This window comes from Octopus bimaculoides, chromosome 29 (genome assembly GCF_046866305.1).
Source record: "Octopus bimaculoides isolate indiv1 chromosome 29, ASM4686630v1, whole genome shotgun sequence".
NCBI lineage: Eukaryota > Metazoa > Mollusca > Cephalopoda > Octopoda > Octopodidae > Octopus > Octopus bimaculoides.
In genome coordinates, this window is record NC_142956.1 from 5,397,783 (window position 1) to 5,425,730 (window position 27,948).

The 27,948-nt window shown below is 35.2% G+C and overlaps 2 protein-coding genes across 10 annotated transcripts in view; one reads left to right on the forward strand and one right to left on the reverse strand.

Annotated features, from left to right (window-relative positions):
* The window catches only part of LOC149130311 (adhesion G protein-coupled receptor G6-like), a 564,593-nt gene that overhangs the window by 372,546 nt on the left and 164,099 nt on the right, over positions 1 to 27,948 (reverse strand). The window lies entirely within an intron of this gene.
* LOC106873117 (uncharacterized) overlaps positions 1 to 27,948 on the forward strand; it is a 72,082-nt gene that overhangs the window by 4,505 nt on the left and 39,629 nt on the right. For 5 of the 9 annotated variants that reach the window (XM_089345333.1, XM_089345336.1, XM_089345339.1 and 2 more), the window contains exons 2-9: positions 13,278 to 13,485; positions 14,808 to 14,879; positions 16,073 to 16,144; positions 16,878 to 16,949; positions 17,801 to 17,872; positions 19,617 to 19,688; positions 25,204 to 25,275; positions 25,772 to 25,843. In XM_089345333.1, the coding sequence (XP_089201459.1) occupies positions 13,298 to 13,485; positions 14,808 to 14,879; positions 16,073 to 16,144; positions 16,878 to 16,949; positions 17,801 to 17,872; positions 19,617 to 19,688; positions 25,204 to 25,275; positions 25,772 to 25,843 (692 nt within the window). In that variant the 5' untranslated portion in view covers positions 13,278 to 13,297. The remainder of the gene's footprint in view (positions 1 to 13,277; positions 13,486 to 14,807; positions 14,880 to 16,072; positions 16,145 to 16,877; positions 16,950 to 17,800; positions 17,873 to 19,616; positions 19,689 to 25,203; positions 25,276 to 25,771; positions 25,844 to 27,948) is intronic. The other 4 variants (XM_089345335.1, XM_089345337.1, XM_089345338.1 and 1 more) reach the window with 4 other exon arrangements.

Below are 27,948 nucleotides of genomic sequence, written 5' to 3' on the forward strand. Positions count from 1 at the left end.
GGGGAATTATTTAGGCGAATGAATCAACCCCAGTACTTCCTTTTCTAAAAGTCTGATGCTTATTCTTTCAATCACTGTTGACGAAGCGCCAAGTTACGGAGACAAAAACTCACTAACACAGGCTGTCAAGCAGTGATTGAGTACAAACTCAGACACACAGACACGCAGACACACATGTATACGCACGCCCCCTAAACCACACACGCACACATATATATATTTATATATATATATATATATATATATATATATATATATATACATATATATATATATATATATATATATATATATATATATATATATATATATATATATATATATATATATATATATATATATATATATATATATATATATATATAGAGAGTTATTAATATTTCTAAGTCTCTCTAAAGGAGACTACGGCAGCGGTACTGGAAATTAATAGTTATCGCCAAGCCAACATGGCAGTCCCAAAATTAGGACGAAAGCTGCCGTGAATTAGCTCCAAGAAGCCATCGCCTCTAGCTAGCTATGTGACACACGAAACCTGTGTCCTTTATAACCTTCGAACAGGGGAGGTCAGCAGTGTCCCCCTGCTGGTTTGGCATCTGCAGACTAGACTAGTTTCAGGGTGTTGCCCCTTGTCAATGCAGAGTAGCCAAGCCTTAGCCAGGCGGCGCTGCTGACTATCTGCTCGAAGGTTATTTATCTAATTTCAGTGGAATCTATCCACTGGTTTTCAGAAATAGAGTTATTAATATTTCTAAGTCTCTCTAAAGGAGACTACGGCAGCGGTACTGGAAATTAATAGTTATCGCCAAGCCAACATGGAGCTAATTCTTGGAGCTAATGCACGGCAGCTTTCGTCCTAATTTTGGGACTGCCATGTTGGCTTGGCGATAACTATTAATATATATATATATATATATATATATATATATATATACACTTACCTAAAAGGTGAGCGAAAGTGTACGTACGCTGCTCTGTGTATATATAAATCCCCAAAATGGAGTAAGAACGCAACAGACGACAATAAAACATCCGGCGAGATGGACGATACAAAGACGGACAGGAAAGACAACAAAAGATGGACAGGAAAAGAACACGACGGGTCATTCGCAGTCTTCTCTCATCAGTTCAAGGTCATCCTTACACTTTCGGCCGGTTACACTTGAGACTGTTGAAATCTGGCTGGCCCCAAAAATCTAAGCTAAGAACATTAAATTTTTGGGAGAAAGCAAACGAATGTGTACGATAAACAAAGACAAAAAATAACGGAGAAAATGTAAGACAATTACAAATAGAAACAAGAAAATAAATAACAGGTGTCTTTCCACTAAGAATGACGAACCAAAATGAGCTGGCGTGTGTCGACCGAAAGCCTTGAGGCAGGAGATATGTTTATATAAATTGTTGTACCTATTTTAAATTCTTAACATTTTGTATATCTTGCGTCTCAGGCTTTTATCTGACCACTTCAAACTACGTAGGCTGTAGTTAGAGGTGTTTATATATATATATATATATATATATAATTCCTTATTTAAACGTGTAAATTAAGAAAGCATGATGATTAAAATAATATAAAGCACAGCTGAATATTCTTTAGAAAGAAGAAAAAGACACTGAAGACCAAAACGAAAAAGGACACAATTTCTCCCCCCAAAACTTTAGTAGTAGTAGTCTTCCACGCGGGTTTCGAATCCGCAACTCCAAATCACCATACAATAACACCATACAAACACCAGTTGGTGACGTCAATTAACTCTAGACCAATGAAATTTTATCTCCGATCAAATACAACAAAATGAACCTTTAAGAGAGTCAACCAACTGAACGGCTGATAACCATTCTCCACAAGGAAACCAATCAGGCAGAACGACAAACTTGTCCACCAGCATTTTTAGAAATCCGTTCTCGGAAAAAAAATTATCAATACAGCTGATTCCAAAAAAAAAAAACACCGTTACAAGCGAAAGTCTCTGCACACGACGGGAAAAGAATCACAGAACTGTAAACAAGAACCCTTTTTACTCTCTTCATTTCTCCTTTGTTTTCTCACTCTTATAACAGTATGACCGAAACTTTGGTGATCCACATTTCTTATCGATCACTCCTAAGAATTTTGAGATTTTGTGCATTTAAACAAGATGATCCACATTTTTGTATTATTGAATATTGTGAACCTTTAAATCATATGTGATATTATTTATTCTTGACTCAGTATGACGGAACATTTGTTAATCCACAACACTTATTGATCACTTCTAACACTATTGAATTCTGTGTATTTAAACAAGATGATCCACATTTTCTATATTATTGAATGTTTTGAACATTCAAACCATATTTGATTTTATTGTAACTTGTAAGCATTGAAACTTTTAAACAGTATTTTCTAATCCTTTATTTAAAATTTTTCCATTGATAAAAAAAAAATATTGTTCCAACTAATTTGGAATGTATGTAAATAAATTTATTTAAAACCAATTACAAGAATTTCAAATGTAGGTGCATTTTCAACAAACTTTCCTACACACACACATACATACACACATACACACACACACACACACACACATACTCACACACATATGATGGCTTTCTCATCGAAAACAATATTTGAGTGTTCAGGAATTCACTAATGTGGACAGAAATAACTCCAACGAATTTGAAGTAATAAGAAGGCAAAATTCAGACAAAGAACCTATTTAATTGAAAAATGTGACACGATACAGACGCAAGAAAAGCGCATATTATCTGCAGAGAACGAGATAAACACACAATATAATTATTTACACATTGTAACTATCTACAGATAAAAATTTCACAACACACTTAAGTTGTTTACGATATTTACAGTTTACTTATTCAGAGATAAAAATTCTATAATTAAGTTGACTTGTTTTCATTATTTACAATTTGATACGTCGAAAAAGAATCTTATACATTTTAATGACTGTGTATTTGTATTTTCCGTCCTGAATCTGTTTTACACAGTTGATCACAAGTTCCATTATTTCAAATTTGTGTTACTTTCAACAATATCAGCACGGAGTTAGGATAATTATGGCAACATTCGACCTGCCTATAAAGTCACAGTTGGGACAGAAATTGTTTGCAAGAGGTGAAGGCGCGTGGTTAAGTGGTTAGGGTATTCGGCTTATAGTCGTAATATCATGAGTTCAATACGTGGCAGCGCGTTGTGTCCTCGAGCAAGACACTTTATTTCACATTACGCCAATCCACTCAGCTAGCAAATATGAGTTGTACCTGTATTTCAAAACGGCCAGCTTTGTCACATTGTTTCGCGCTGGATCTCTCTGAGGACTACGTTACGTGTTTGCGCGACTGTGGAGTGCTCAACTACTTGTTCATTCAATTTGCGAGCGGGTTGGCTGTTCTGTCGATACGATAAATTTGAAACCTCATCATCGCAACCGACAGAATGCTTGTAATCGTAGTTTGCAAGATTATTCGCATATTGAAAATTTCACTTTCTATCTTCATGCAACTAATTTTGATAAATGATTCGCCAAAATTTCTAGTCAGGGCGCCTACATAAGTTGGATTTTCTCCGTTTTGAGATGAATTTTTCCAGGTTTTGTTTTCACCACGGCCTTCGAAATGATGGTGGGTCGGGCACCTTTTTATAACAAACAAAAATTCTGAAAAATTATGAACTTTTTTTCATTTCACCTTCCCCCAATCTCTCCCAACCAGACCAATTTCGGCCAATATTTTTGACATTACGCACTAAAAAACCATGCAAGAACCCTTTTCAATAAAAAGAGAAATTTTCTAATTATTTTCCGAAGAACAGTTGTTTGATTTAAGGGAGATTTGACTGTGATTTCTTTCACATCCCACGTCCTCCTTCCTCGTTTCTTTGTCTCTCTCACATGCATTGGTGGTTTACAATATGTTCTCCCCATAAACACATTTATGCTAAAATAATTTTAAAATTTTATGACGTTTGCGCCTCATCCTTCCATTTTGGTTTATAATTTTAAAATATCGGAGAGCCTTCGAAGGCCATATCTGCGATTTATCCACAGTGATTTAAAAAAATTCTATTAGTATATGTGTTTTTCACACACACACACACACACACACACACACACACACACACACACACACACACACACACACACACACACACACACACACACACATACACGGGTGTCGATCTGAACGATGAGAAAGAGTTTAAAAATTTGAATTACAATTAGTTTTGGTGTTGCTTATATTTTAGGAATGGATCACGCGTGTGTTAGTTCTTCTCATCATTTCATAAAATGTGTTTATGAGAAATATTTTGGGCGATATACTGTACGGGATATGTGTCCGAGTAAGTGGAGAATCGGCCCCTCTCAGCCATAGCCTTCATTGTGTGATGATGTCCTTTGTCTTTCCACAGTTCCATTTCCACGTGCCTTATATGAGTCTCTGTAGAAGCGTATGATGCGTCATCTTCCGAGTATTTCCTTCAACTACCCTGGACAAAACGCTGTAATGTTCACCTACAGCTACGCCATAGCCTACCTTTCCAGGAATGTTGCATTCAGTACGTCTACAATTTCAACCGTAGTCTTCATCCTGATTTATCTCCATCTCGCCATCTTCCCTGGCCTACAGTCAACCATTGATAGGTACAATCTTCCCCAATATGCCATCATATCTATCGTCAGCCTCTCCCAGTCTTCCTCTACCCGAATGTTCCTTGTGTTATGCACGCTTGGTGAGTGGGGGGTCAGTGGATTCATACCTGTAGCAGTTCACAATCATCTTTTGAATGCTCTTCGTTATGGTGTCAGCGTTAACTTCCTTCAAAAACAGAACCCGGTCCGTTCACATATGATGCATGTTGTGCTGTTGCCTCAGCTCCTGAACATTCAGTCGATATGACGCAGCCACTTCAGTAACCCGGTTAATCGATCGGAACTTCCACCCAGGGCTTTTTACTCTGGTGAGAGCATGTGCCTTATTTTTTCCCGAATGTGCAAACACTCCACGCTAGCTGCAGACAAATTCATCAGTTGGCTTCCTCAACATTTCTAGGTGACATTTGATTAACATTTCTGCGGCCACTTTTGTTCTGACTCCCTTCTAATTGATGACTTTCGCTGCCACCCATCCTCGAACCGTTACTGAATCAGTCTCATTCTCGACAGCATGAATTCTCTATCTCAGCACAAGCTACATGATCTTCACCCTGCTTCTAGTTCAGGTACACTGATGTCTTGTTGAGCTATACAGCATTTTCTCTGTCTATCTGTCTGTCTTTTACCCTCTCCCTCTCTCTCTTTCTCTCAACCTCACCCTCTCTTTCCTTCTCTCTATTCATGTACGTGATGGGTAATGATATCGGCATTCAAGGGAGATGACAGGAGCGGAAGAGTGTGAGGGGGAAGTGATGTCACGTGAAAAATCAGGTCTCACGATCTTCCTCTTTCCTGCAACAAACATCCAACGTGAGCGGATGTGTAGTGTGTATACACACAAACATATAAAATAATTTTTAAGATGATTAATAACATGGTTTGTCCATGTTAGCGACATCCTGGCACCAGATCGAACTGCAGCTATTGACTCAATCCCAAAAGCAACTAAAAACAAGAAAAGCAAAATAAAACAAAGCAAACCAACGAACACCAGAAACACTGTTGCAAAATATACTGTATTAATTATGAATAACGTATGCATATATATATATATATATATATATATATATATGTGTGTGTGTGTGTGTGTGTGTGTGTGTGTGTGTGTGTGTGTATGTATATATATATATGTGTGTGTGTGTGTGTGTGCGTATGTAAGTCTATATATGTATGTATGTATGTATGTATGCAAAGGCACTATGGAGATTCTTCTTCTGATGTTTTATTGATCTCTTGAAATGTAAACTCCAGTAACATCCATTTCGACCCTCAAGTTTTGTCAATATTTAAACACCTAAATGTTATGATCTGACCAAATACAAATTGTTTGCCTGTTTATGCCTTTATTCTATTATATATGAATGCTTATAACGATAGAGAGATAGATAAAGAGACAGATAGACAGAAAAAAGTCGTTATCTCCTTTTCAAATTCCATTGGGTCTCCTTCTGCGAATGACCTATCAATGACCATTTGCCATTAAAGTCTTACGTGCGCGCGCTTCACACACACGTGTGTATTGCTATTCCTAATCTTCATTATTCAATTCAGCATCGAAGCCTTCAGTTTGATTTTGCGGGAGAACAAGTAAGTGCATTATATACGTCTTCCAAAATTTTAAGTTTGAATTCAGTTTTGATTGCAAAATTACATCTCGCTCTACCTAAAACCGTTGTGTTTGCTTTTGTTTTTTTTACTTGAAATTTTAATAGATGTTCAAATTAATATTTCTCATCATATGAAATTACTATACTGGAAAATGAAAAACTACATATCCGAAATTCTATTTTTAACGTATCGTTCGTAACGCATTAAAATTTCAATTTCTTTTTCTATAATATTACATAATTTTATTGACGGTTGCTTGTATTTGTGTGTGTCAAAATCCTTTGTCCTGCCTTGGAGCATACAAACTATTAAGAAGATCGTATATCGTTATTTTTCATCATGCTTTATTCAATAATTCTAAGAATCCTATAACATTGAGCAATGATTGGCAATCCTGATTTCTTATTTTCTTATTTTCTCCAATGCGACCCTAATAAACCAACTGTATGATGCTGCTCAAAACTAAACTGGAAACTATAATAATAACCGGTTTTTATGCGTTAATATATTCACTTTTCTGTTATCCAGGGAAGTTAAATTATTTTTCTACATTCACTATTTTTGTTAGTTTTATTCTCATTGATATTTTACTTAATGTGATATTTTACTTTCTAAATGAAAAGATCGCCTTAATTTTTCGAATATAATTTTTTACGTTTTTATTACATTCGTTTCATATTTTTCTATGCTTTAGAAATACTTGTTCATTTAAAAGTATTTGTATTGTTTCTGTGATAAATTTTCTTAATTTCGTGTTTTTTTAAATGAAATATAAATTTGTCTGATGTTATTTTTAGCAAACTAGTTCCATTCTCGCAAAATTTTCTCTGATGACGGTCATTTAAAACCTTTCATTGTTGCTGGCAATATTCAGAAATTTTAGTTTTCACTTTCGCTAATCTTTTGTATTATAGTTTCTCTTTGACGATTAATTTTCAGTTATCTCTACCGAAAATTAGCTGTTATTTCAATTAGGTGGATGTAAAAAGTGTTGAAACAAAATGATAAATAAACTCAAGGGTCGTCACTAACCGCAACACATCTTATTTGCAATCCAAAATGCTCTCTTTCCTGGCAAATGCTTTTGACAGTTGCATTTGAAAACGCAATTTCTGTTAACAAAAATTGAAATTAGATTTGTAAGCTCAAATATTGTTTAAAGTTAAGACAGATTACGAAATGTGTAATTTCTTTCCAACTTATTTTTTCTCAAACATTTATGGTGCTTCGTTTCCACAAAAATGAAACAATTTTTAAGGAATGTAAATCTACAGAAACGAAACTCTTAATCTGTAATCCTCGATTTACTGTGAATTGCTTCATCTCTGTTCTGTTAGCATTTGATTAACTTTTGTAGTAGAGTTACTTATCTGTACCGGGTGTAGAAGTAACACTGGCAGAAATAAATTGCCTGGTTTAGTATATTTGTGGCAGGATTAAAAGAAATGTCTTTATATCAATTACCAGTTTCTGCTTTTTTTTATTTTATAGTTTCCGCTTAGAGCTGCGGCCATGCTGATGCACCGCCGTGTTGCTACACTGTTAATACAGGGAGCCTCTTACAATATGTGGCACTTGGTGAAGAATAGAGTTTGATTTAGCAACCCTCATTTGCACCTCCTGCCGCGCGGTAGGTTCATCTGGGACTCTCGACAGAAAGAGATCCAGCTTTGATTTAAAAACCCCTACATCTACTTTGTGCAGGTTCCTCAAGCTCTTGGGGAGAATATTAAAAGGCTGTGGGCTCTTGAAACCCAAACTGTTGCAGTAACTGCTCCTGAAGCGCGATGGCATTGCTGGGATCTTTGGCACTATGCAGTGTCGTCCCGTTCTGGCGTTGGTGTAGCTTTCAGTGCCAAAATTTGGCACAATTCCTTCCAGGATCTTCCAGATGTATATTACTGCATACCTCTCCCGCCTTCTCTCCAGGGAGTAGAGTCTTAGCTGTTTCAGCCTTTCCCAGTAGCTGAGCACTTGCAAAGAGACAATCTTCTTTGTGCATCTTCTCTGGATTGCTTCAAGGTCTGCTGTTAATTTCACACTGTTGGGTGACCACAGCTGTGAGCAGTAATCCAGGCGGCTGAGGACGAATGTCCTCCAGAGGATCATCATGGTTTCCTTATCTCTGGTTCTGAATGTTCTCAGGATCCATCCAGTCAATCGTCTGCACTTTGTTGCCATCCTGGTAATGTGCACTTGGAACGAAGCATCATCACTCATGTCGATACCCAGGTCTCTCACTGATTTAGGCTCTGGGATTGAAATTCCCTGCGGACCAGTGTACTCTGTAAGTTTCATATTCAGTTTTGGGTGTTGGTAGCGCAGGGCTTAGAATTTTTCAGCATTAAACTGCATATTATTATCCTCAGCCCATCTGTAAACTGAGTCCAACTCCTGCTGCAGGTGTGCAACATCACTGGAGTTCTGTATTTTCTGCGAGACTTTCGTATCGTCTGCGTAGCTTGCAAGAGTGGCTATCCGGGCACTCGAAGGCATATCTGAGAAGCAATGGTCCCAAGACAGTGCCCTGTGGAACACCGCTCGTTATTTGTGTTTTCATAGAGGTGGCTCCATTAGCCACTACGGCCTGACTTCTATCTTTCAGAAAGTCATGTAACCACTCTCTAAGTTTTCCAGCTATGCCAAGATCACGCAGTTTGTGGCATATCATACCATGATCCATTTTGTCAAAAGCTTTTGCAAAATCAAGGTATGTTACGTCCACATGACTTGTTGAGTAACTGTCTCAACACCCAGTCATAATGTTGTAAGAGCTGGGTCAGGCAGCTCCTACCTGGTCGAAGGCCATGTTGGGTATCACTCAGCGATTTATTTTCTTCAACGAATGCGATTAGTTTTCATCTGACTATCCTTTCCATGACTTTGCTGATGTGTGAAGTCAGATAGATAGGCCTATAGGTTTTGGTATCTGCCCTGCTTCCCCCTTTATGGATTGGGCATATTATTCCGTGCTTTCTTTATATTTGAAACTATTTTCCCCCTACTTCTGTTCAAAATATATTCTAACAAAAATATCCAGTATATCACTGAAAATTTGTATGTCCAGAGTGCAGAAGAGAAAAAATTCCGAAGTAAGAAATGAAAATGTACTGTTGTATTGCTAAAGGCACGAGGTCTAACAGAATTTCCTTTCCGGTTACTTTTGTGTACACTTATATACATAATCTTTTATCTCCTATTTGTTTCAGTCATTAGATTGCAGTCACAACATCACACGTGTGTACACAGCCACCCACACGCACGCACCCATGCACACAAATGCATATATATATATATATATATATATATATATATATATATATATATATATATATACAAAAGGTTATTTCAGTTTCCGTCTACCATATCTACTCACAAGGTTATAGTAAAAGACACTTGTCCATGTTGCCACGCAGTAGAACTGAACCGGAACCATGTGGTTGGTAAGCAAGCTTCTTGCAACTTCGTTCCTTAATGAATGAGTACTCGTTAATTCGAGAGGATATTAAACAAATTTATGGACGAAATACAACGGATATGCTTGCCTTCGGTTTTATATTCTGGATTATCTATCCTTATTTAGGAATAAAAAATAAATTTAAAACGTTTGATGTTATATTTTACTGCATATGATGACATTTTGATTAAAATACATTTGGAAGAGGTTATTTTGTCGGGACTGGCAAAACAGGCTATTTTCCCGGTTGTGCCGGTGCCAGTCCAGGTAAAATAAACACCCAGGCTATTTTGCCGATTAAAATAAATAGTGTTTTAGAACTAAGAATATATTTTCAAAATAACAAATACATTATTAGTCATCTTTAATAAAAGGAAATATTCATAAAACAATAAACAATATTCATACAGTATAATCATGGAACTAACTAATGGAGTGGGAGTCTATTTAACCGGTAAATTTCAATAGTGCCACTGGTAAATAAGACAAACATGCCTAATTATTTTTATCATTATGAAGGCAGGTAATGTTAAAAATAACAACACAGATTTAACACAGAAATATGTTTATGTTCACTATCAATATTTATAAGACAATTTAAAATCATTTTTACCATCAATTCCTAAAATCATGACGTTCCTTGATAAAAATGCCATATTTTGCTTGAAATATTTATCTTTCCGAATGAACCCTTCTTTGACACAAACTGTAAAAGTAAGGCTTTCGTACGTTATACTATAGAGTTCTAGGCTTTATAAATGTTGAGTAATACATTTTTTAAATCGCACAAGGACTTTAGGGACACAATCGGAGAAAGTGATTATACAATTCCATAATATGTTTTTTCTTCGGATTAACCTCCACTTTGACACAAACTTTAAAGCTAAAGATTTCACGTGCCATGTACTTTATAGTTATGATTTTGCATATGATTTTCAACTCCTGCTTACACATCTCCCACAACCAATACCTCAAATAATACTTCATTTACATGTTTACACATACCGCATTAAAATAAATGATAATTTAATGAATAAAATTATGAATTCTAATAGCATATCAGACAGCGAACTAACCAGTGTACATATTTATGCAAAAGAGTACTAGTTGCACAACCGGGAAAATAGGCTATTTTGCCGGTCTTGGTATCGGAGCCTACACGAATACTCTTGCCTCCCATTATTATACAAATAAAGTGATAGACATGTTATTACGTTATTTGAAATTTATTCAAAAAATCACCAAAATATATCTAAAATTCATTTCAAATCCTTTTTTATGTATTCGCTACTCCAAATTTCGTTAAATATCATCTATGTTGAGAGTTTATACACAAATCTTTGCAAAATCAAATTTTGCGGATCGTTAAATGGACTTTGAACAAAATTTTCGTTAAATGAGAATTTGACTCCATATATATATATATATATATATATATATATATATATATATTGTCTCATTTTCCTTATATATATGTATATATATATATATATATATATATATATATATATATATATATATATATATATATATATATATATATATATATACATATATATAAGGAAAATGAGACAAGTTAGAAAATGCTAAAATGATTTTATGAAGAAGTACATTTTAGTTTTAGTACCAGCTTCCGTCTTTTAGGCTTTTTCAACTAAGAGTAAAATAAGAGAAACAATTAAATTGGAGAAAATAAATTAAGTGAAATATTTTGTAAATATTTCCATAGTCTTCAAATAGTCTGTCTCTTTCTCTCTCCGGGTAGGTAGTAGCAAATAGGAAGAAATAGTATATTCCTGTGGGCATTTGTAAAATTTGTAAATTTGCACGATTCTATAGTATATATAATGTGTATGTGCATATATGTATGCATATTTTTGTATGAACATATATTATTTTATACCAATGTGGTTTTATGGTTGTGTGATTGGTACAATTGTGTGTTGCATTGTGTATATTATGATTGGTATGTCGCGTGCGTATATAAATGTAAGCGCGTGTGTATATGCGTATGCATATAGAAATATGTGTACATTGATAGATACATTTATATTAGGTGTGTGTGTTTATCTGTAATAAGCAACATATATATATATATATATGTATATATACATCAATCTATATGTATATATATATATATATATATATATATATATATATATATATATATATATATATATCAATGGCCGGATAACTGAAGATATGTTGGCGTGGTTTCCCACCCCGGCATCCAAAACTCGAAGTTTTATCATGGCTACAGAAAAAGTGTCACATATTTTTACAGGTATATATATATATATATATATATATATATATATATATATATATATATATATATATATATATATATATATATATATATATATATATAATCAGAAAATGGAGAAAACTTCAGATCAGCAAACAAAAGAATTGGACCCTAACTGTAGATAAAGTATTTTTAAATACAAAACATGTCATAACATTTCTGTGACATAATGATTCTGACGGCCGTTTCTGCTTCCAATGTCAGTTGGTGCTTACCAAAGAATTACGAAAATGATATTACTTCATCTTCATAGGATATTAGAAGTAGTACATGAATAAAAAACGGTCCAAAATATATGCTCGTGGCAAATTATGGAGTGAATTTAAGGGCTAAAATACCTAACATTTTCCTATACTTCCTTAATACCGGTCCTCATATCTGCACGAGGTTTGCTTTAGGAGGTTTTTATGTCATAGCCTATGTGCTGCTTGTTTTAGTTTTCCTATTTTCCAGTGGTGTTCTCTGTCTATTATTTTAACTTCATCCCACAAGGGGAGGTGGCCTTAGTTTTTCCATACATGATCAGCTATACGCGATTTATCAATATCTCCTCGTGTTACAGATTTGCGATGTTCTTCTACCCTTATTTTGAGGGAGCAGCATATTTCGCCTTTGTATAAGCTACCACAACTGCTTGGGATGGAGTACACGCAGTCCTTGGTTATATTCTCTTCTGTTGGTGGGTTTTACTCGGAGATATTAACGAGGTGTCGTATTACACTTGAATACTGTCCTGATGTCATATGGGCCGCATAGCTTTTGTATCTCTTCCGAGAGGCCTTTCACATTGGGTAGACAGACTGAAGTCAGTTTATGGGTTTCTCTTGTCTTCATAATTGGAGTGGATAGTATGCTTTTAGGGTAGTTACTTCATTGATTGTTACTTAGCTTGGTGATTTTTTGGTGGTGCGTATCAGGATCGCTACTTATATTCTTTGCTCGATATTTCAGGCACTGTGCAATCCCTCTGTTTACACTGTATGGATGGTGGAAATTGAAGTTGAGGTATCGTCCAGTGAAGGTTGCTTTGCGGTATACGGATGTCCTGGATCCATACTTGGTGCCTGTTATTGATACGTCCAGGAATGTTATTAATACGTCCAGTTAAATCTTCAATTTTTGCATGAAACATAACTGAACTCAACAATAAATTTATTACATGGAAGAGAGACAATATTTGCCATCGAACAATCTGCAATATGAATGAAATGATATTGAAGTGTCTCATATTTTTTTATTATTTATTTTACAGATTAAGCCACGCCTGAAACTATGTTCTCTGAAATATTACTGCCGGAGCTAAGTTTTGTGTCGATATTATACGTGATATTATTTTTCGAGGCTCATGCCTTTTCAGAATTTTGCAACCCATGTCGATGTGTAGAACCTCAGGAAATAAGCTGTAAAAACCTTAATTTGCCTTCGGTCCCAAAAGATATTCCCACGAATGTTGAAATTTTGTAAGTATTAGACTATTTACCCATATCTTCCACATAGAATAGCTTTAAACTCCCATTGGTTATGTTTTCAGTAAATACCACATGGTATTGATCTCACGGCTTCAAACTCCATGTTCTGTCGGAGTAAAACATATCAATGTGTTACTTGCCGTGAAGTCAAGTAGATACTGTGTCTGTACATTCTGACTTAGTAGAGATGTATCATTTACTGTAGAACATACAAATATAGGATTAAACCAAAATCTGAACTTTTTATGATGATGATGATGATGATCATCATCATCATCGTCATCATCATGTTCTTCTTCCCCTTCTCCTTCATCTTCTGTTATCGTTTCCGTATTTTCTTCATTCTTCTCATTGGTCTGTTTTCTCTTCACCTTTATTCTCATACGTGGAGGCGCAATGGCCCCGTGGTTAGAGTAGCGGACTCGCGGTCGTAGGATCGAGGTTTCGATTCTCAGACCGGATGTTGTGAGTATTTATTGAGCAAAAACACCTAAAACTCCGTGAGGCTCCGGCAGGGGATGGTGGCGAACCCTGCTGTACTCTTTCACCACAAATTTCTCTAACTCTTACTTCCTGTTTCTGTTGTGCCTGTAATTCAAAGGACCAGCCTTGTCACACTTTGTCTCACGCTGAATCTCCCTATGTTAAGGGTACACGTGTCTGTGGAGTTCTCAGTCACTTGCACGTTAATTTCACGAGCAGGCTGTTCCGTTGATTGGATCAACTGGAACCCTCGTCGCCGTAACCGACGGAGTGCCACGATTCTCATAATATGTTTTCTGACATAATTTCAGTACTCTGTTAGTGCTTCTTCCTTGTTTCTATGATGATGACGATGATGGTGATGATGATGATAGTCATCATCATTATCACCATAAAAGTCATTAACTAAATCACCATTGTCGTAATCACCATTGTCATCACCATCATCATCGTCGTCGTCGTCATCCACATCATCGTCATCATGAGCATCATCATCTTTGTCAGTATCATCGTCATCATTGTATTCGTTGATATTTTCAGCATCACTAATTAACATCATCATCATACTCACCACTATCATTATCATCATCATCATCACACCTCATCTTCATTATCATCATCATCATCCTGATCATGCCTTCTCATTATTATCATTTTATTCCTCCGCTTCTTTTTCTTCTTCATCCTCATCTTTCTCATCATCAATCATCAGGGTTATCATTAACATATTCCTCTTCTTCCTTTTCGCTCTAGTTGTATAATCTTCATATTTGATAATTTATCACACATCTGTTTGATACTATTTCTTATCAATTTTCTTTTTATTACAGATATTTAGATAATAATAATATTAAAAATATTAAAGAAGAAAGCTTCGAAAACTTTCCCAGTTTAACTTATTTGTAAGTTGGATACGTCTTCATGATGCCATTTCTTTCATGATATATTTTGAATATTTGATGTCGATCATTTTATGAAACAAAGTCTAACCCATCTCCAGTTGTCGACTGATTTATTACTTCCTATTTTGAGCTTTCAGCTACGAGATACGAAAACTTTATAAGACAACAGCATCCAGAAATTTGTTTTTAAATATAAAATTTGTGAACATGTATGGTTTCGAACAAACAACAACTGAGTAGCCGTACAGAGTAAACAATCGTCGAATCAAACATTCAGTGCCGTTGAGCCACGACGAACTGAAATGGGTAACGCCTGGAAGAAAATTTGAAAGGATATAGAATAAGTAAAAGAGAAGAAATAGAAGAGAAAAGACGTCGAAAGGGGAGAGAAATGACGTGCAGCTAGCTGGAAGTCGCATCCAGAAACGACAGAGGCAAGAAAAGGGCCTGTAGTCACGTGTGTGAAACAAGCAGAGTGGAAGTGGTACAAGAGAGAGGATGAGTGAAAGAAACAAAGTAAGTGGAGGAAGGGAGAAAGAACACAAATATTAGGAAGTGAAAAAGGCTGCAGTCACGTGTGAGCAACAGGAAGATTAGAAGAGGGACAAGAGAGAGAGAGGATTAGGGAAAGAAGCAAAGGGAGTGAGGAGAAGGGAAAATGAACGAAAGATAGTAGGGAGTGAAAGAAAAGGATGGGGAGAACAGGAAAATATTGAGGATTATAGATGGATAGAGAGAAAGGAGAGAGAGTGTTGAGTCGCAGAAATTTTACTGTAGACAAGGCTACGCAATCACAAATAAATAAAAAAAAGCACGTTAAGAAAAGGACATAACCAACGAGTAAATGTTGCACATAATTTATATGTTATGTGAATGATAATATTTCGCAAACAAAAGTGTTTATTTCATATGTATAAATTTGTATTTGTGTGTGTAAAACTGATAAAGGAAATATAATTTAGGATAAAAATGTGCAGTTCGATTTTCATTATTATAGCGTCTTCAGAGCAAGACCTGTGAATGTTGTTCTAATTGTTGCATATATGAATGTTACCAAGTTCCTCCTCCGCGTTACTTTCCTTAGTATGTGACACACAATGTGACGAACGTGACACACAATGACTTTTCGTATGCAAGACTCCTCAGTAACTTTGTTCCTTAGTATTTATTATCAATGACGTTTTATATTACAGAAGTCTCGATAATAACCATATCGATGATATTGAACGAGGAACCTTCGATAACGTTCCCAGTTTAGAAACCTTGTAAGTTGGATAAGTCTTCTCGATGCTATTTCTTTGACGATATATTTCTAAATATTTGATGCCTCTGACCATTTTTATTCTCTCTCTCTCTTCATATTTATGTGGGATTGTACATATGTCTGGGGCTATATATATGTTGTATGTTATGCCATTATGAGGAAATGTATGGTTCTGTCTCTTTGTGATACATTGTTTAACTTCTTGTCCCTGTCATTTTTTCTCTTTCCTATTCTCCCTTCTTTTCCGTCCTCTAATGATCCTAAGGTTTTTACTTCACATCTTCGACTTTTCTTAGCTCGCTTCTATGCCGGTTCTTACTCGTTCTCCTCCTCTTTTAGGTCTCCTCCTCTTTTAGGTCTCTTTTCCTTCATCCAATTCTTGTAGTTTCCCTTTTTGTATTGTAATTCTAGTAATGTGACATCTCCTGCGTCATGGGAATCATTATTGTTCATGATGATGATAATGAAGTTAATGTTGATCATCATCATCACCACCATCGCGCTTTGTGCTCCTTCTTGCCTTCCTCGTTTTTTTTATCGACTTCTTTTCCCACTTCTTTTCCCTCCTTATCATCATCTTTATCCTCAGCTCTCTTCATCGTTATCTTCATATTCTTCTTTCTTTCTGCTCTTCGTTTTATGTTCTTCCTGCCTGCAATTGCTTAATCTTAATACTTAATAATCTATCGCAAATCTGCGCTATACTTTTGTAATCATTTTATTTTATGTTACAGATATTTACATGAAAATGATATTGGCAATATTAAACAAGGAATCTTCAACAATCTTCCCCGTTTAAAATCTTTGTATGTTGGATAAGTCTTAGAAATGCTATTCCTTTAACGATATATTTCTAAATATGTAATTCCTTCCGACCGTCTTTCTTCTTTCTCCTGTTGTCCCTTGCAAACTCATATTCTCTCTCCATAAGTATGTGACCGTGTGCGTATGTGTAGGCCCGTATGTTGTGTATATGAGCATATGTATGGCTGTATCTTTTTGTGTGTGACTACATATATTGTTTGTGTTCTTGCTCTGGCCCTTCTTTCAATTCTTTTACTCCCTTCTTTACCATCTTCTACATTTCCTCTATCTTCATTTTCGACGTTTTCTTAGCGTTTTCTGTTTGCCTTTATTCTTGGTATATTTTCTCTTCTTTCTTTTGTGTCCATCTTCCTCCTCTACATTTTCTGTTTTCTAAATTTCACATCATGTTCACCATGGTCATCACCATCATTTCATTTCGAACATCGTCATCACCATCATAATTATCGTAATCATTATAATCATGACCACCGAGTTCTCCATCGTATTCAATGATATCATGATCATCATTTTACCTGCATTATCATTAATTACCATCACCAACGTCATAATAATCATTTATCATGATCGTTAATTGTTAACTTTATCAATCATCACCATAATCGTCATTATCACCATAACATCATCATCATCATCATCATCATCATCATCATCATCATCATCATCATCATCATCATCATCATCATCATCATCATCATCATCATCATCATCGTCGTCATCATCATCTTTTTTTCCTCTTATATTCCTCTTTCTAATTGATTACCCATAATATTTAATATTTCTTAAAAATCTCTTCTATGCTATTCCATATAAACTCTCTTTTGCGCTACAGGAATCTATGGAATAATAACATCACGAATATCGAACCAAGGGCCTTCGAAAACCTTCCCAATTTGGAAAGCTTGTAAGTTGGATCAGTCTTCTCGATAATATCTCTAAATATGTAATGTCTTTTCGTGTATCTTTCACTTTGCCCCTCTGTATCTCAATTTCTATCTATATTTGTGTGTGTGTGAGTTTTGTGTATGTGAATATGTGAGTGGGTCGACATCAGTGTTAGATATGGCGTTTTTGTGTGTATGTGTGTTTGTGCGTATGTATGTTTCTCTCTGAGTATATGTGCGATGATGCATGACTAATTTGTTGGCGTAATCGACTCACGATCGTAAGCTTTCGAGTTCGATCCTTAGCAGCTCCTTGTTGTCTTGAACACGACACTTCATTTCACGTTGATCCACTCAGGAGGCAAAAATGAGTTGTACCTGCAATTCTGTGTCACGTTGAATCTCCCTGAGAACTACATCAGACACTAACGGACATGCTGAACTGGTTATGGTACAACAACCGACAAGCAAATCTATGCAATTGAGCATATTTGCCGTAGCCCATCTTTTATACTAAGACAATCAATGTACATAATAACACTTCCACTCAGTTCATATAAAAAACCACTGACTGGTACTAAATCAGGGCAATCATTATTATTATTATTATTATTATTATTATTATTATTATTATTATTATTATTATTATTATTATTATAATTAATATTATTATTGTTCAGTAGGATGTGTGCAGTGCCCAGTAGTGCAATTTTCTGTATGTTATATATATATTTGTAAATCCTGGTATTCTCGTTATGTATTTGTCTGAATATTGTTTTATTATACATAAGGCACCTACTATGATAGGAATTGTTTCTGTTTTTAGATTCTACATTCGAGTTACCTCTATTTCCAGGTCTTTGAATTTTGAAAGATTTTTCCATTTCTTTTAGGGAAACGTTGTCATCTGCTGGTATTGATACATCAATTAGAAAGCATTTTTTCCTTCATGATCTTTGACAACTATATCTGGTCTATTTGCCTTAATTTCTCTATCTGTGTGTATTGGTATATCCCAGAGTATGGTTGCTTTCTCGTTTTCTGTGACCTTTTCTGGCGTGTGTTTATACCATCTTTTTTCTGTTGTTATTCCATAGTGTTGGCATAGCTTCCAGTGTATATAGGTCCCAGCTCTGTCATGTCTGTGAATATATTCCTTCTTAGCCAGGACTGGGGAGCCAGAGATAATATGATTTATTGTTTCTTGTCCATCGCCTATTATTGTTGTTGTTGTTGTTGTTGTTGCTGTTGTTGTATCTAATTAAGCAGCTTGTTTCTGGTGGTATCATTATTACACAAGCTGATCGCTTTCCGTGAGCCAACGCGGTACTTACTGTCCAGTTTTAATGAATCTTTTTACATTCTTCTACTTTTTCTCATTCTTCTTGCAGTTTTTTTTTAATACTTGCAATTTAGTTCATTATCATTCTCCTCTTCCACCTCGTTCTCATCCTCATTATAATCATTATCATCCTCGTCATCTTCAACTTCATCATTATTATCAAAGGCCCACAACATAGTCATCCTCATCATTGGCTGTGTCACGAACACGAGTGTCACCACGACAACCATCACCACCACCATCAACACCACGACCATGACGACGACGACCACCACCACCATCATCATCATCATCATCATCATCACCATCATTATCCTTTCTACATCTACACACATTCCCTTACCTTATTGTGGAGATATTTTTAATATTCTATCACAAAGCTGTTTTATACAATTTCTTATCAGCTCACATTTATGTTACAGACAGCTGTCTTCAAATAATATCAGGAAAATTGAAAAAGGAACTTTTCAAGCACTTCCTAGTTTAAAATACTTGTAAGTTGGATACGTTTTGGTGATAATCGCACGTTGAGAATATGTTTCTAAATATTTAATATATTTCTTTCTTTTGTATTTCTTACGCTCTTTCTATTGTCGTGCAAAAGTGTGTGTGAATACTATTAGCGCGTGTGAAAATGTGTGTGTCTGAATGTGAGTGTGTGATAAAATGAGTGCGAGTGGGTCCATATGAGTATGTGAAATCGTGAGTATATGGTTTATGCATACATATATATATATATATACACATACATACATATATATACATATATACATATACATATACATATATACACACATGCATATATATATATGTATATATATACATATATGTATATATATATATATATATATATATATATATATATATATATATATATATATATATATATATATATATAGTTTATGCATGAGCATATACATAAAACATATATATATATATACATACATATAGTCCTTTAAGTGATGATAGAATCCTAGTTCTCCAGTTTATACCACTGTTCTGTGAAAATTAAGCATATTAGGTTTTCATTTATATCTATAGGTAATTAATAAACTTTATGAAAGAGAAAAGGAAGAAAATAGACAAAACGACATACAAATATTTAGTTAAAGTTATTCAAATTTTTGTTATGAAATTGCACTCCTACAGCTGTTTCCATATACAATTGTTGCAGTATCGGCAATTTTGGTCTACACCATATTCATCACAATGGCTTGATAGCTCCGGGTCAATACGCCCTGCTCTTGAGCAGCCAAGATAAATCCTTCACTGTCAGCCTTTAGCCCTGAGTTCCGTTGCCACTGATGGGTGTGTTTCTGGTCTACATCAAATTGTTTGCTGCAGGTCACATATTTGCCATACAAAGGTTTTTTGTTCCCACCTATCAGTCAATGGTTTAAAAGCACTTTGCTTTCCTATTGATGTAGCCTTCTTTGCAACAACAGCTGCTGCACTTCCATCATGCTGTTCATCCTGGGTATAAAGCATAAGCTCACTTAAAAATATTTAGCTCTCCTTCATAACAGAATATAGCTTCTTACGTCTTTCATGGTTTTCAACGAGCATTAACATCCACTTATTACATGTTTCAATATATATTGCCAATCCAATTGTGGTGGTTTTGTAGCAGATTTCAAATTCGATCAAGCTTGAGCACCGGGTAGGTAAAGACGATTTCTACGTTTGCCTTTGTGTGCTGCATCGTATAGCAAGTCAGGAGTTCACGGATTTTCCTGTCAATCTTCCTTATTTTATTCATAATCCAGTTGTTACGTGCATTTAACTCGGACTTTAGGACTGCTCGAACTCTCCTGTAACACTCCTTCTGATCTTCTCTTTCATAGTAGCATGCTGAATTCGAGGGCCCTAATTTCTTCCCAGGTATTTGTAAGTTTGTTCCTGCTCGAGTTCTTTTATGACTGTGTCAACATTCAACCTCACTGAATGTGAGGTCTTCAATTTCCTTTTCTAGAAAGTGGCCTTGGCATATTTACCAAGACTAAACTTTATCCCGATGTCATCACTGAATGTTTTCACAATACATAGTAGTCAAGCTCGTTATCGTCTTTGCCATAGTGTTTTAAGTCATCCATATACTATTGATGACACTATTGTCGACAGTTTAATATCCCTACCCTATTCTGTTAAGTTCACTTGTACGAGGTATTAGGGCTATGCAGAAAATTAAACCTGCCACTATTAAATAACATAATCGTTTTAACGGTTCCGCGAAGACAATGTGTATTCTGGACCATGAGCAAATGTTGAAATGTTATACGTGGCGATTGCGCACCAAGAGCTCAACTTCTGCAGCAATTTACCGACTTCACACTATCTACATCCATTTATTACCATTACACATAAGTCCTCATAAGTGATTTCATTCTATAAATTCCTGGAGGCCCAGTGTGGAATTCCTTTAACATTCGACGTTGTAGTGAGGTAGGCATCACGACCTTCTGTGCATACGCAAGCACGTTATCATATCTCGAATACAAATTCGAAACTGTGTTACCTTCAGATACATGTATTTTTTATTTGTTTCTTCTGATTTTACTAATTTTCACTTTCATGATAAAATCGTCGATCTCCGCATTACATTTTTATATCCTCCAATGTCACAGGCAATTTACGCGCAATACTGCACAATATATATTTTATTTCATTTTTGGCTTTTGACACTACTATCACTGTGAATTCTAATGGTTCACTGTATTTTTGTATTGACTTGACAAACCATCTGCATGTTCCAATCATTTCGATAGCAAATACTACCTTTGGAAGTCGTAATTCAGTAGGATCATTTCCCAGCGCTGCAATCTCTTGACTGTATGTGTGGGGATGCAATTTTTTTCATCCACAGTCAATAATGGGTGGTGGTCTGTCTGCAAACGGAACCTTCTTCCATGTTTACATTTATGGAATAGTTTTACCGCAAATATGATGGCTAATACCTATTTTTCTATTTCAATGTAACATAAATCACCCAGCAATAATGAACGCGAAGCATAAGCTATTGATCTCAGGTTATCATCTTCAAATTTGTGTAAAATCTCCACTCCAATACCACTTTGACTAGCATCGGCTGCCACTACTATTTCTAAATTCGGCTGAAAATGTGATAACGACAGTTATTACGTTAAGACCATTTTAGTTTCTTCAGAATCTTTTTGGCGTATGACCGACGAATTCCACTTCACGTCTTTTTTAGGAAGTTATTCAGAGTTGCTCTTAAATCGTGCATATTCGGTATGTACACCTGGTAGTGATTTGCAAGCCCCAAACACGCTTGGAACGTTGTAATGTTTGTCGGGGAGGCATATTTTATTTTGCACTCATCTCAGACGGGTCTAGTCTGCGTCCATTTCCAACAATAATCTGCCCTAGATATTTTATTCTTGGCATGGAAATTCACACTTTTCCTCGCTGAGCTTAAGCTCATAATCTTTTGTTCTTTCGAAGACATCTTTTAACATGCTCAGTATGCAGATGCCAAGATTCACTTTCTATGAGATTCACTTTTTACAAGGTAAGCGACAGCGAAATCTGAACATTCGAGAATAATGTTAATAACTTGTTGGAAAATGCCAGGTGCTACCGTTATACTAAAAGGGAGTCGATTAAATTTAAACAGCCTTTTATGGGTATTTATTGCCAATAAGTTTGAACATTCCTCATCGGCTTTTACTTTGCAAATATGCCTCAGTTAAGTCCAACTTTGAAAAAGATTTTCCTGCATTTAACTATATGAAAATTTCCGCTGGACTTGGTAACAGGTAATTATATGGTATCGGGCATTCGTCTATTCCTTTTAAAAAATCAGCGCCTACTCGAATTTTATTATTGTATTTCTTGATATAGAGTGTTGATGGGGCTCATTTTGTGTAATCATTTATTTCAATACCGCAAAGATTTTGAAGTCTAACAAATTCTTCGTAGATTTGTTTTGGTTTAAATATCAGTATAGCTTTTTGCTTCATTCGAAACTTTGCCTCTGTTTTGTTGCAAAGACCCAAGTCATTAGAAAAACTGCAGGAAATAATTTTGTCAATTCTCTTTAAAATTCTCGGACTCCTTATCTGTGCTGGCAGAAGAACCATTCACCTTTTCCCAGAAATACTTATGGGCAGCTCTCATCCAGTCTGTTCCAAATAAATTTGTTTATTTCAGCACAAACAACTTTGGCTTTAAAAGTTTTCCATAATATGTAACATCACTTATCGTTTCGCGCAGGTTTTTAAGCTAGGTTTCCCTAATTTGTTTTCCATGAATCTGTATTAATTATCATGATACCAATGCCGATATCCAATTGTAAATTGATAGTCACATTATTCATATTTATGGATACAAATTTTCTTTTCTCAGCCTCGCTTGGAATACGTTCTTTCTAGAATTCTATTTGCTTGACCCATTTCTCGTTTCACAATACAATGTGAGCATTTATGTCCGATTTTTCCACACACAAAACATTTATGATCTTTAAAAGGAAAATTACTTCTGAAATTTCTAAAAGGACAATTACTTCTAGGCATTCGCGCCCAGAGCATAGGTGTGATGTTGACGTTCGTTTTTCGTGTTTCTTATCCGTTTCTGGTAGACATGCATGTTTCTTCAAATTTATTCACGCCATGTTTTAAATTTATAATCCTCTGGCATTCATTGGCCACTCCCTGTAGAGTTAATATTTGGTCCTGTTCTAATTCTGTTAATATACGGGAACCTATATCAGCATCTTTTCTTGCATTTAACCCATAAGCAAAAATTAGACATTTGAACGAATCTGGGGTTAATTCATTTAAATTGAATTTTTCACACACCCTGTTAACGACCCCATCATAGGTGACGAAATCTTCATCATCTTTTTTTAAACTAAATTTAAATACCATCAAAGAGTATTGAAGGGGGAACATATTGCACTCAAATTTCACGATAACAATTTAATTCTTTCATCGACAAATATAATTATAGTATTTTTCGTGTTCGGCAGTGGATAACTTTCTTAAAAGTAGTTGCACCGTCTTCTCGTCAATCAAAGTTTTCTCCTTGAAGATTACTTTGTATCTTCTAAAATAGGCAGAAAAGTGGTGCCTTCTTCTGGGATATAAATAAATTCTCCAATTGAGTTTACTACGCCGTCTGACGAGAAGGAACCCACAGTGCTTTCAGACTACTTCAAAATTACTTCCACTGACTGTTTTTATTCTTGTTGATGCTGTTGTAGCTGTTGTTGTAACTGCTGTTGTTGCTGTTGAGACTGCAACACGCAAGTCAATAAGTCTTCCACCTTAATGAATTATTTCTTTGATTTCTTATCAGGAAGATCTTCTAACGTCCGTCGTACGCTTTGAATAACTCGGTACCAATTTTATATCCTTGAATAGCGTTGGATATATATATAATATACATGATAACGAATGGGAGGTAAAATCAATATGTTCACATAACGTACTTTTGGAGAATCCAAAACACCTTCTCCTATCGACATCTCTTCTGAACCAATACCCTACCTCGACTAGTCCATACGTCTAATCCTTCAGGTGTGTGAATGAATGTGTCCGTGACAATTATCATGAACACATGCAGCACAGGGAACCTCCTAAACAATCACAACATATTCGTCTTCATCATCATCATTAACATTATCGAGTGCATCACCATCAACATGAACGTTATCTTTACATCATGACTATGTGCATGATCATGATGGTGATGATGATGATCTTCATCATGGATATAATCATTAGGAACATCGCCATCAACATCGTCATCATCGTCATCACAGTCATCGTTATTGTCATCACCAGCATCATCAGCAACAACGGAAAAGTCAGACACAATATCGTTATCATAATGACCGTCATCATCGTCATCATTTCGTGCCATATCATCAGCAACGTCATCATAAGCTACTCACCTTTGTTTTTGCTATTTCACTTGTCGTCCTTAATAACAATTTAGTAATATTTAATATTTATTACAATTTCTTACCAACTATTTCTTATGCTACAGATCACTGTATAACAATAGTATTTCATATAATGATGACGGAACATTCAAGGACCTCCCAAGTTTAAGGATACTGTAAGTTGGATCAGTTTATTGATAACTTAATATTGGCGATATATTCCTAAATAGTTAATGTCTGCTAATCTTTATATTTTCAAATTATCTACGTCTCTCTAACTCCCTGGCGCTCTCTTTCTCTGTATGTGAATGGGTGTGAAGAAGAATTTGTACGTTAGCGTGTGTATCATGCGGGGTGTTGTTAGCGTATGTGTGAAAATGGATATCTATGATTTTATGTATGCACATATAATTTTGGTGTCGATGTATCCCTATCAGCATAAAATCATTATAATCATCATCATCATTGTCGTCGTTGTTGCCATTGCCATTACCATCATCGTCATCATCATCATTATAATTAACCTCATTATCATTATTATCGTCTTTATCAACCGAAGGATTGTTATTTTTCTTGCTTTCGAATATCTTTTCCCTCATATTTAAATGTTATTGAATGTTTCATTACAAAACTGCTCTGTACACTTTCTAAACACATTTTTTTTTGTTACAGGGATTTGGGTTACAATAATATCAAGAACATTCGAGCGGGAAATTTCCTGAATATATCCTCTTTAGAAACTTTGTAAGTTGAATGAATGGTATTGGCATACTTCCATCGACCAATGTGTGTGTGTGTGGAAATTAGGATGTGCTGATATATGTGTTTTAATGTGTGGGTAATGAAATGTGGGGATTGTCTTAACTGCTTTTTATTATTTCTGTAGTTATCTTTCTGTCTCCTTAGACTTCTATATCCCCATATCACACTTTCTATCTGTATTTGTGTGTGTGTGAGTTTTGTGTATGTGAATATGTGAGTGGGTCAACATCAGTGTTAGCTATGGCGTTTTTGTGTGTATGTGTGTTTGTGCGTATGTATGTTTCTCTCTGAGTATATGTGCGATGATGCATGACTAATTTGTTGGCGTAATCGACTCACGATTGTAAGCTTTCGAGTTCGATCTTTAGCAGCTCCTTGTTGTCTTAAACAAGAATTTTATTTCACGTTGATCCACTCAGGAGGCAAAAATGCGTTGTACCTGCAATTCTGTGTCACGTTGAATCTCCCTGAGAACTACATCAGACACTAACGGACATGCTCAACTGGTTATGGTCAAACAACTGCAATTGAGCATTATATTTGCCGTAGCCCATCTTTTATACTAAGTCAAATCAAAGTACATAAAAACGACTACCATCACCACCACAACCATCAACACCACGACCATGACGACGACGACCACCACGACCGTCAGCATCATCATCATCATCCCCATCATTATCCTTTCTACATCTACACCCATTCCCTTACCTAATTGGGAAAATATGTTTAATATTCTATAACAAAGCTCTTTTATAAAATTTCTTATCAGCTCACATTTATGTTACAGAATCTGTCTTCAAATAATATCAGGAAAATTGAAAAAGGAACTTTTCAAGCACTTCCTAGTTTACAACACTTGTAAGCTGGATACGTTTTGGTGATAATCTCAAGTTGAGAATATGTTTGTAAATATTTAATATCTTTCTTTTGTATCTCTTACGCTCTCTCTATAGTCGTGCAAAAGTGTGTGTGAATTATTATTAGCGCGTGTGAAAATGTGTGTCTCTATGTGAGTGTGTGATAAAATGAGTGTGAGTGGGCGAATATGAGTATGTGAAATTATGTGTATATGGTTTATGGATGAGTATATACATACACACACACACAGACACACACATACACACACACCCATACACACACACACACACACACACACACACACACACACACATATATATATATATATATATATATATATATATATATATATATAAATATATATATCACACAAGGAGTTATAGTCCTTTAAGGGATGCTAGAATCCTAGTTCTCCAGTTTATACCACTGTTCTGTGAAAATTAAGTATATTAGTTTATCATTGATATGTATTGGTAACTAATAAACTTTATGGAATAGAAAAGTAAGAAAATAAACAAAATGACATACAGATATTTATTTAAAGATATTCAAATTTTTATTGCGAATTCCACTACTACAGTTGTTTCCATATACAATTTGCTCAATTGCAGAAATGATATTAATTTTATTCAAATTTTTATATTGAAACACGTTAATTAGGTATTTTGTCAGGGGAGAATTTTCCAAAAGGAGTTACATTTCAATCTGAGTCTATCGCTGACCTGCGATAGACCCAGATGTTATTAGACCAGAGTTGTAATCTACTATTTTCTTTAAGAACTGGTATATACTTATCCGAAATAGCTTTAGCAAGTTCACTCAAGCCGGATTTACTTCGGCAAATAAATCTTACTTTGCTCGGTATTTTAGGAATAACAGTTTCAGATTTATTGTCCAATTTGTAATTTTGCATAATTCATTTAGAAATTAACTTAATAGTTCTTGACATACATTTTTAGAGATTTTGTAGCTTTTTGTAATTTCTGTTTTCAAAAGTTCAAGGTAGCAGTTTATATCCAGATTGTACAAGTTTCCAGGCTTATTTGAGTGAGCAATTATTTCGTTTTTACTTCTAAGTTCCCATACAATACATTTTAATTTCATCAAATATTCAATTCCTATATGGGGATATTTTTTAAACTTGACATTTCAAATAACTTTCCATAATTCATCTTCAAAATCTGCAAAATGAATATTTGGCGGCGGGTAATTTTCGGTCCTAAAAA